Genomic DNA, 11624 nt, shown 5'->3' on the forward strand with positions numbered 1-11624 from the left:
ATTATTAGAGGTTAATAGAATCTTTTAGACAGAACTTAGAACTGGAACTTTTAATAGGGGCCCAAGGGAGTAAGCAACCACTCTGCCTCAAGTCAATGAGGAAACAGGATCCTGAAATGAAGGAAAAGAAGCACCAAAACAAATTTCATATATACAGTACTGGTGTGACTTTCTGGGTGTTTGGGGATGGTTTCTTTGGTAAAACATTTCCTCCTACTTTAACCATGAAGCGGGATTTCAAGTACTGCTGGAGACAGAACTCTCAGCTCAAGTCACACTATACTTGCAGGAAAACAGTAAGATTCTTGGAAATCCGTATTTCACTTCAGAAAGCCTTTTCTATGTGCCACGTGTCTCTTGGCATTATTCCAGCTCTGCCAAGGTAGGTGGATGAGCCTTCACACATTTCAACAGTCCACAGGACTCTGTGTTTACATATATAAGTTTTAGCAGAATAAATGGTGGTGTAAATTTTGCATGACATATATGAAAACATTGGTTTTCTTTCAGCTGCAATCCAAAATTAAGAAATTGTTCCAAACAGAAAGGGAAAGCAACATTGCTCCATGAGTTGCTGCTTGGATAAAAGTCTCATCTTTAAAACTATCCTGTTTTCAGCCACTAATCTTTACTGATGGAGAACTGAAAACAAAAATAAGGTCTTGATTTTTAATGACAGTGTTTTGCTTATGCTGTTCAAAAGAAATAATATTAAAAAAAATAATTCAGAGGTACAATTCTGATTTGAGGCAGATATTTTAAAGCTTGTTGTTTGTTTCTCCTAAGATTTGTCCATTAGATAAATTTAGTTCTTAGACTACCATCCTCAGAAACAAGAGCTATGCATATCTACATGGAAATAATTTTCCTGAGACACCTACAGTGTGTACTGGCTTCTCCTACTACACATATCCACCTATTTGGAAGATACATAATTTTGAATGTTGTAAAATAAGACAGAATATTCATTCTAAAGACTGTCAAATATATACAGCACCTTGGTAATTTTACAATAGTCTGCTGTTTGTATATTCTCCACAGCTGAGATACTAAGTTATTCAGCCATTTCATTCTTCATTCACTTTTACATTTAACAATTCAAACAGAAAAGGTACAGGAGTAAAAAAAAAAAAAATTAAAATCCCCTCTTGTCAACTTTGATTTTATTTTAATCTGACCTCCTGCTTAGACACGTGAAAGACAGCAAATGAGTCAGCAAGTACTGAAATCCATAGCAAAATACCATTTATTCCATCCCTCCAGAGCCAACACGTATTGAAACAAATCTTAATTTCAGAAGACAAAAATGCAAGTCTACATGTGTTCTTTCATATTTATGTTTAGACACCTTTTTATTCTAGTGTCGAATTGCATGCTAATCACTTCATAAACTCAAGATTTTTGTACCTGGATTACTGTATGCTTCTTAGTAACAGTGCTGAATTCAACATGTGCTACCCAGTAGAACCAGCCTAAACCGAACAGTTAAAAAATTAACACATAGTGGACTGAGAACACATCTGTTTGGATAGTCAGTGCATGGTAGGTAAGGTTGTAAGCAAAGGGTTAACAGCTCTTTTACTCTAAATCCCCATGGAGACACTCCAATTAGAATAAATATACTCATGGGAGCAAGAGCAGAAATAGCTGTTACCCTTCAAGTTTACACCCCCTTTTACTGTGCGTCAAATTTCTTTGTAGAATGGAACATACGATCTAGCATAAAAAAAAAATTAATCAATATAAAAGTTAAATATTTGATTACAGTAGCAAGTCACCACTTCATGATGGGAAATAACTTGTCTCTTGGAATCATTATTGATCTGAATTATCTTTTTTTTGTTGTGTGTTGGATACTGGTAATTCAAGACTTGCCCATAATAGGGGCTCTGCTTTTCTCATAGTAAGCTCAATCTTTGTAGCCGTCATGTTCACGTAACTCCTCTTTACATCAATGACCTAGAACAGAAAACATATTTCACACTTCAGGTTAAGAAACAGACTGCTAGATAGATATTTGGAAATTAAGTCAGGAAGAGTAGCTTATCACTGAACTTCAGCAGATGTTTAGGTAAATGGACTTCCCTCTGTTATCTAGGAAAGTCAGTTTCTCCCATTCCCAAGCTATGAACATATGCCTACGCATATATAACATACACATACGTAAGGATGCAACTACATAGTGTCAAGGGCTTTCTGCAACACCACTGTCATGGTGTTGGGATCAGAAAGGACCTCAGGAGGAGACCTTCTCCTCAAAGCAGCATCAACTACGATGTCATACCTGATCACTTGGGGCACTAGATTCAGATTTAAATGTAATTACTGAATGGCATGCAACTGAATTTCTTTCAATACGCAGAGTAATGAGGAAAAACAAAATATTTTGAAAGAGAGGAAGTGGAGGGTTTCTGTTGTGCTGTGTTTTGGGTTTTTTTGAAATAGAAAAATTATACTTACTCCCCATAATTTCACACTGTGATGAAATTCCTTTTCTCCTTCAAATACAATATGGATATTTAACTGAACAGGAAAAACAACAGAAAATTTTGTCAGGCTAATAAAATATTTTACACAAGTAGGTTTAAGCAAAATATATCACATTAAGGCTCAGATCTTACAATGACCAAAGTGATCAAATTGTCCCTCAGACATAGAAGTAAAGATCTATTCTAACAGATTCTGATACAGTATCGTAGTTGATAGTGGCCATATATACATCCTGGAAGCTTTATCATTCTCAAAATGTGTGATTAAGAAATCAGAGAAGCATTTTAACACTTGCTTAATATTAGTAGCTGTGAAACTGCATATTGTGAGGAACAATATTAAATTACATTAAGCCAAATACAATTAAATTATGAATCTATAATTATCTACACATATGGTGATGCAAATCCATCACACTCGGGCTTTAATTGCCAAAGTCTTTTTTTTTTTTGACATATTATATTGCAGATTTAAAAAAAAAAACAAAACCAAAACCAAACCAAAACCATTAAAGTGCAGAAAAGATTCTTACGCTACCTCTGTCTTGTAAATAAAGCTGACATCAGATTTTCCTAACTTCAAGCTGCTCTAAGAATCAATGAAAAAGAATTGCATCTTAAGGTAGATACTCACCATTGTGCTATTTGCTTCTACATAGCTGAGATCAGGAACAGAGTTTTTAGCATATACAGAAATAGTCACTTCTCCTCCAGTCTGGTGCCAGTCATGCCTGCATGGAACTACTTTCTTACCCTATACAAGGAAAAAGGTACAGGAAAAAGACTTAAAATTGCATTCAGGAGTATTTTTATAAGATTAATCAGTATAAAAACCCAAGACTATTTAATAGCCAAAAAGAATAGCTAATAAAGGACTATATTTCATATTCACAGGAGAATGGAAGACTCCACTTACATCTATTTTTACTAGATATTTCAGCTACTGGTCCCTGACAAACATTAGAAGTGAAAAAAACAATGCTTATGACAGACACTACAGTAAGAAACCGAGACACTGTGATAGAAAAAACCCAAACGAAACCAACAACAAACCAAACAAAAAACCCCTAAACATCCAAACCAAAAAGTTACTTGTTACTAGGAAACTTCCTCTCCTAGACTACAGTTATCCACACCAGTAGAAAGGAACCCAACAAACTGAAAAAAACAAAAAACCACAGAAAAATGATTCCAAGAATCTTCCATAAATTATTGAATATTACCCTCTGGTCTCTTATGCAGAAAAAATTATTGGTGAAAAAAAACCCAAAAGAACAACAAAAAGTCAAAACCCCCTTGTTAGGAAGAAGTCTGTTATCTCAATACACACACATTTAATATACACATGGTTTCTAAACATCTGGGTAAATTCTTTACAAGAATAGTCTCCTGCTTTAGGCTCACAACTTTGTTTTGTTTTGTTCTGTATTTGAAAATACTTCTTAAATGCAAACATAAAACTTCAAAGCAAGTAGCAATTCCGTAACTTAAAGAAAATAAAGGACTGGTGAAGTAATTGTTACAGAATGTGGTAACAGAACTGCATTGTCTAGAATATATTTTTATCTTCTTCCATTAAATGTTATTGATGTTTGCAGCATCAAACCCGTTTTGCCTCAGTAAGAGACAATATAGTCATAACAAGAAATTTGTGTTCACCTGTATCCAACATGTGACCAGCTAATGTTTTTTAATTCAGTGTTCAGTTCCATTATTATGTTCTATAATATTCTCTAAGAATCTTTTTAAACCTTGAATGTAAATATTTTTCACCTTATAATTCTGCAATTTGTTCCCAACATTGCAATGAAATACCTACAAACTAAACAGATCCTGTCTTTGCTTTTGTTATACTGCTAGCCAAACAAAAACACTGCATTAGATACAAAGCAGGAAAATATTCAGACAGAAAAATAAAGAGAATCCAAATTAGACAGAAAGGGACCCTGCCATCCGCACCCATGGAACCTCATCAACCTTATCTGTCCTGCCATCCCCACCTAAATAACAACTCAGCTACTCTGAATGAAACTGCAAGCACAGTTATCTTGCTACAGAACAGGTACAGCTGCTCTCTTCATGGTCTTTGGGAGAGGAAGGACTTCTAATAAACTTATTTTAAAGGAATCTATATGGAATATATTCTGTATGGAATACCACAGACTTTCTTAACTAACAAAGCAGAAAACACTGCTATTTTTTTCCTGAATTTGCCAAAACCACTTTTACTATAAAACAGTGATACTATATGTATCACTAAAAAAAATAGTTTGTACTGTTACATAATAAAGTATACTTCTACCCCAGATTACTTTAAACTCCATTTCTCTGTTGTCATGCTACACATAACATCCTCCACGTTATTTCAGAGGTAGTAATGTGTAACAGCTCAACTACAGTAATAACTCAATCAAGCTCCTAACTACATTTGTGTAATCAAAATTCAGAATGATCAGCTACACAATGCAATATTAATGCTACTTACTGCATCCTTTTTAGTCCATACGTGTGTCCCTGTTGTGCAGCCTTCTTGAGATAAAAATGTATTGAAGTCAGATGTTTTTCTTTTACAACAGCTCCAATACTTCATCCTTGAAAGTTCATAAAGTAATTAACAAACAATAATTAGGATGCTATTTACTGTGAGCACTTAAGACCTAACAGTATTAGTGTTAATTTAGTATACTCTCTTCAAGCATTGCTGTTTTTGAATGAAAACAAGGCAATATCTACAAAGAAAGCAGGAACACATAATAGACTAGCTCAAAAAACTGAAGGTAACTGAATACTAACCCTTCATGGAATATAGGTACGCCAGAATGGTATATACATACTTCTTCTGTGCTGCGTGGCCCTTCGTACGTCTGGCAAAACAAAGCATTTAAAGTGTATTACTGTTACAGGATATGGAGCAAAGGAAAAAACAAAACAAAACACAACCCAGAAACATTCAACAAAGTACTACAAAGCTTTTGAGTAAATAATCTAGATCTAATGGCTTGCTCTAGCTTTTCAAAATAACCATTCAGCCTTCATTCACAAAACGTTTCCTGGCACTCATTCTAACAAGCTATACTTTATATTAGTTCAATGGAGTACATCAATGGTGTCATCATCTAAGCTCATAAAGGTCACTTTACATCCTCAGAGATATCTATCTCTAAAAATACTCTGAATATTCAGAGAAAGTACTTAAACCAGAAAATAAATAATACATAAAGCACATGGATTCTCAAAAGGAAGTAAACTAAACAACATACAGTTCTGCCATTGGATATCATATGAGTTGTTCCTAACACAAACAAGAGACTGCTATCAATTCTCCCACCAGTTTCAGTAGAAAATGTAAAATCTGTCAGATGTCCAGTGAACTACCTATTTAAATTCTACATTCTACAAATCACACAAGGGTACAACACAAGGGTGTTAGTGTAAAAAACTGGCAGTTTAAATGGCCACGTAATATAAAGACCAATTGTGGTGCCAAAAGTGTTACAATATTTTCTGTGGCTTCTTCTGGCAGGAAGCATTCATTGATAAGATGCAGATGTTTCTGACCCATAGACAGATTATTAAGAGCAATTCAAGTGTCACCAGTAAGCCACTTCTCCTCAATATTATATTTAACATTTTAAGTTGAAACACATCAGTATCATGGGTTTGGCAGGCTTGCTAATTAGAAGTTCATGACAGACAAAAGTGACCTTAGATTTACTGTATGCACAGTACAAAACAGTCCACATCTGTCCACACTGAAGTGTGTTATTAAACGTGTATTTGTTAAGCCTGATGGACTTTGCCACTTCCAAATCAATTTGTAGCATACAAAAAAAACACCTGAGAAAGGAAAACAAAACTGTGCACTCAATAGTTTAGCAGCTGGGTTTGAGTGGAACTGAATCACTTACTTTTGAACAGCCTGCGTTTTTACATGCTGTCCCAACCTTGATTTCATCACTGTCTTCCTCTGTAAAGAGAAATGCATCACAGAAAATAGCAACTGAATTGAACAAAGCACTAAATATTTTGCTTTTATCAAGAATCCTAAGGAGTAATTAGGAAAAAAAAACCTCTCAAGCTGTTTTCTATTTTCTGACACTGAAGTCTGCCAGAAAGGTAGGAAGAAACAGAATTTATGCAAATATTCCAAAAGCTGTATTACCTATGCATCAGATTCTAGGTTCTATATCTTGACACTGTTTTAAGTGAGGCAAAAAAAAATTGACGAAGAGGATTATTACCATCATAGGGGAAGACCATCTTGTATACTTTTGTAACACTAATGTAAAATGCTCCAAGTGCTGTCTATATGCACACACAAGGAAAGAATTTGGATACCAAGTAGAAAGAAGAGCTAAATGACAGTTTTGGCACATGAACAAAAACGTACAGAACAGCCACAAACGTAGGTTGAAATTGGAAAGCGTTTCTGAAGAAGCTGTGTAGTTCTGAAACAAAATTCCAAATAAAGTCTGGGAAGAAAAAAAAAAAAGAGGAAAAACAGACAAGGGAGAACCAAGTAGTCTTTAGAGGTATTTCACCAGTTTGTGAAATGCTTTATATGATATTGTGTTTGCAATAACATAGTAGGGTTCATTTCTTGGGAAACTCTTTCAGTCATATATTCAGAAATGGATGTTTCCATCATCTCCATTCCAACCAGGAAATCTTACACAACAGGCCGTTCAAATAATTTTAATGGCAACATACTGCTCCTAACACTCAAGTCTCCACATAGTTCACATTTAAACTTTGATTATCATTCCCTAGACTGGAAGGTATTTCCCATATTATTAAGAACAATAACATAATTACATGAAATAATCTCTCCAGAAACAACAAAAAATAGCATTTCATTTATTTCTGTAACAATTCGCATCATATACCTACTTAACCTCCCTACATCCTTACCTTTTTTCTCTTCATTTTCAGATGACAGTCTCAGTTTATCTAGTGCTTGCTTCAAGGACGCTGACACTTTCAGCTGCAAATTTGTCATTGGCTCGTCTGGGCTAAAAAAAAAAAAATCCATGTATTCATGTCAGCTTCATGAAAAACCATTTACAAAAGACAGCAAAGTAGTAACTTCTAATCTTGCTATAAAACTCTTCCTTTTCAACCTCCCTTACAACAACAAACAAATAAACTAGATTTGTAAATGCCAATTCTTACTGTTTATGGAAAAACAGACTAGAAATTTAGAAGGCAGTTTTGAATTTCAACAGGAAATCCTAAATACTCTACAACAATAAAAATAAATCAGAGAGATTTAGGAATCTAAATACAAGCACCCTAAAATTATTTTTGTGACTTTAAAACACTAAACACAACTGCTAATTTCATTCTAAGCTACAAGGCTTTAGACTGTAATTTTTGTTTACTGTGAAACTGAGAGATCCAGTACTACCTTGTCCTAATCAGAATTATTTTAACTCATTTTGAAGCTGAAGATAATATTATCACTACTACCAAACACAAGCTCTTTTGAAGTTCATTTGAGAATTTTTACACTATATGAACATAACGTGTAACACTGAATAACCAAAGAAGCTTTAACCTGAACAACTGACCACAAATAAAACTTAGTCTTATATACTGTACCTTGGCCTTTTAATTGTTTCCAATGGTTTTGGCGCCTGAATTATGTGCTCTTGAAATTTGGGTTTCAGTTCAGCTAGCTCCTTTCGTTCAGAGGTAGTTTTGACTTCTGGTTTAACAGGCTCTGGAGGTTTCTCACTGTTATGGAGACCCTTTGTACAGCCCTATTGTGGAAAGCATATGTTTATATAAATATGTGCAGTGTAATTTCTCAGCAATTAAAATCTCAGTAATCAAAAATTACTAAAAACTGCAACAAGTTTTCTTCATTTGTTTCTTCAGCCCCATCTTCTCCTTTAGCCCACTCTAAACATTGGCTGTAAAGGAAATGCTACAACTGAAGTGGAAAATACCTTCATTTGGACATATGTTAAAGAAAAATGCACACTTTCTGTAATCAAGCAAAGTAACAAAAATATTGACCTTTCTTCATTATTAACAAGCATCTAAATAGGTTTTGTTAAAACTAATTATCTTTCGAGGTCCCTCCCAATCCCTAACATTCTGTGATTCTGTGATAAAGCTTGAAAATGAGCCTCAGCTTTGACATTCTATCAAGAAAAATAGTGCATGCGAGATTTAAGACAGTTTTAACAAAAGTACACACATTTTAAACATGTAAGCACATGTACTGTTTAATATTTATCACTGTCATCTGACAAGTATAACAACTGTAAATAATCATGAGTACATACCACAATGCTTAAGAAGTCTGAAAAATCTGTTGTTCTTCTCTTACAACATGACCAACCCTATAAACATTTTGGAATAAAAGAAAACAAGCATGACTACCTTACTTGGCAACAGCTTATAAAACATAAAAGACTAATTATATTCCTTTACAAGATGCAGCACATCATGGTTAGACATTATTTTCTGCCCTTCTTTGGACAGTATTATCATAATCTGCATTTTTAAAAGCAAGAGAAACCCGTTACAGCTGCCATTTCTGGTTCAGTCACGCTGCCTTAATCAGAAAGTTCAGTAGATGTGAGGCAGTACCTCCATGACAAGTTAGTTGCCAACAGAAATGTGGCTTTATTTCATAAAGTAACATGTGAGCAAAACAAGTACTATCCCTGAGATTAGGCACACCTGTGGCAGAATGTACAGGCCCCGTTTCTAAAATGATGAGGATTTTTAATTCCCTTGAGCACTAGTAAAGTCTTTCAGCTGCTTATTTCCCACCACAAAGATGAATTCTGACTTGCAGAGCCATCTATCCAACTACATCAACCAAGAGCACTTTTTATTATGTAAATCAGAAGTCCAATTTTAGAGACAATTACCTTGCCACTTAGAACTCGAAGAACCTTATTAAAGGCAACAGTTTGACTAAAGTGCACCACCACTTTGAGAGTTTAAGCAGTGTGATACAGTGTGTTTCAGGTTGGTGGTTCTAAAATATCCTCAAAATATTAACTATTTCCACTGTTGAGGAGACAAAAGGTTCACCCTGCCCACTTAGATTATCTACAATCCATAGCAGGAAGAAAACTGCTCATACAAAATTATGATAAATTTTTAATTGGGTCAAGAGATGGAATAAGGAGACAAGGGAAAGCAGTGCTTATTTTAAAAATGGTGCATGTATGAGAGAAAGAGGCAGTAAACACAAGCTTTTGAGATAACTGTATAATTTCTCTCTTTATAATAAGGTAGAAGCTTTAGGTACCGTGGCACAAGTACAACTATAATTTTGTACCAAACAAATTGCCACAGTTTACATAACTGTATCACATCTGATCTAACAGTATCTGTCCCAATTTGCCAGCGGCACACTTATGGCTGATTCCAGAGTCACGTACCACAACATGAGCAATAGCTCACAGAAAACACTACCCAGCACATACGCACAAGCTTCCATCAGCCCAAAAGACACCACGTTACGGGACAGGGTTGAAACACACTGCTAGGAGAAGCAGTTCCTAAATATAAAGAAAAAATGCTTGTCCCAAAGCTCGGCTAAATAGCAGTTTGGTGTCCTAAGAAGAGTCACTTAGGCTACATCTGCATTAATACAACAAACAGGGCCAGGCGCCATTTCTGGAGAGCAGATTTCTGGCCACACGCTATTAAATTGTTCCAAGGATCTGCAGCGCTGTTTTGGCGGTCACATCTCAGATAATTCCCTGTAGGCACTTCGGATGCATCCAGTAAATACTGAAGTAGAAAAACATGTGAATGTAACGAATATGGGCTACACAGTTGGCCCAAGCACTGGAGACCAGTCACAGGTATATTTAACTCAGCAAGAACCCTGGGCAGCTGCATCACAGGCCAGGTGACCAGTCCCAACTTAACCAACATTCTCATTTGGCCAATCAACAGAACACCATTGTTTTTTGCAGCAGGCAAATGTCACATACACATTAGCACTCCAGCCACATAAGATCACGTGCAGCTGGTTTGAATTCCAAGAGGGTTAATTAACGTTAATTAACTGAAAGGCTATGACACCTCTCAATGCCTCCAAAGACCTATTCAGAGGACCTTATTAAACTGTTGAGACATCTAAAGTCTATCAATAGGAAACGTGTCATACAGACTTGCGTGGCATTTAGACCCTGTGAGTAGAGTTTTTAATTTCTTCTTCAGGTTTGAGTAAAGTAAATGTGCTTTCCTAATTTCATGGAGTTGCTCAAACATGACAGGCTGGACATCAGCTTCTACAATTGAAGGATCTGGAGTAAAAAAGGACAAGGACTGTTTTACATATATGGAAAAAAAGGTAAGACTTAAAAGGATAGCTGCATACTTACCTTGAGAGCATCATGAAAGACAGGCACACCTGGATGATATGTGCATGAATCTAGGAGAAAATTACTATTATTAATATTCAGACATACCAAGAATCTTTATTCATCTGATCACAAACCCAGCAAAAATTTCACACTGTCAATTCACGTATGCCATGAGCTGTCTCACTTCCCCAAGTGCACATAGTTATGAAGGAAAACACAGACTCCACAGAACAAGGTTTCTGAGTGCATATATAATCGCGATTTTTTTCTTCTGTATTACATAACACAAACCAGAAAGCAGAAATTTAATTCAAACTTTGACTTTCATATGGAGCAAGTAAACTTTCTACCGACCATCCCACCTTCCTCACCTAATCAATCCTTCCTGGTAATTCAGCAGAAGTAAAAAGAAGCCCCTATGGCGACCCGACAGACACAAAATCCTGATTTACAGCATCAAATACATCTATTTGCACCTGATCAAGGCTTTTTATCTAGAAGCACTCAGTTAAAAAATTCTGTTAGCACAAATCTTGAGTTCATTATTTTCTCCATGACAATTTTTTCAATGGCTGCAGTATCCTAGGTCATTTAAGAACTTAAACCCAAACCCCACTTAAGAACAAACCCAAAGGCTAGTCTTTCACATACACAATTTATACACGTCAATACTATTAATTATTAATAGGTTTGGTACAAACACTACACTGAAACACAACTTCCATTAATGGAACTGTTTAAATTCATAGATGTTTATCAACATTATAGCTTTTTACGTGGCAACTGTTCCTTT

The 11624-nt window shown here is 35.4% G+C and overlaps 1 protein-coding gene across 1 annotated transcript; it reads right to left on the reverse strand.

Moving 5' to 3' along the window:
- Positions 1 to 1232: 1232 nt before the first annotated feature.
- Positions 1233 to 10893, reverse strand: CHORDC1 (cysteine and histidine rich domain containing 1). Its single transcript, XM_010169073.2, has 10 exons — positions 10850 to 10893; positions 8783 to 8839; positions 8091 to 8251; positions 7401 to 7501; positions 6398 to 6456; positions 5283 to 5353; positions 4975 to 5080; positions 3124 to 3243; positions 2461 to 2523; positions 1233 to 1959 (listed from the first exon to the last, which is right to left on the reverse strand). Exons 4-10 carry the CDS (start codon positions 7486 to 7488, stop codon positions 1816 to 1818), a joined length of 651 nt encoding a protein of 216 aa, XP_010167375.2. The 5' UTR covers positions 7489 to 7501; positions 8091 to 8251; positions 8783 to 8839; positions 10850 to 10893; the 3' UTR covers positions 1233 to 1815.
- Between the last annotated feature and the right edge of the window lie 731 nt (positions 10894 to 11624).

This window comes from Antrostomus carolinensis, unplaced genomic scaffold, assembly GCF_000700745.2.
Source record: "Antrostomus carolinensis isolate BGI_N321 unplaced genomic scaffold, ASM70074v2 scaffold27395, whole genome shotgun sequence".
Classification (NCBI taxonomy): Eukaryota; Metazoa; Chordata; class Aves; order Caprimulgiformes; family Caprimulgidae; genus Antrostomus; species Antrostomus carolinensis.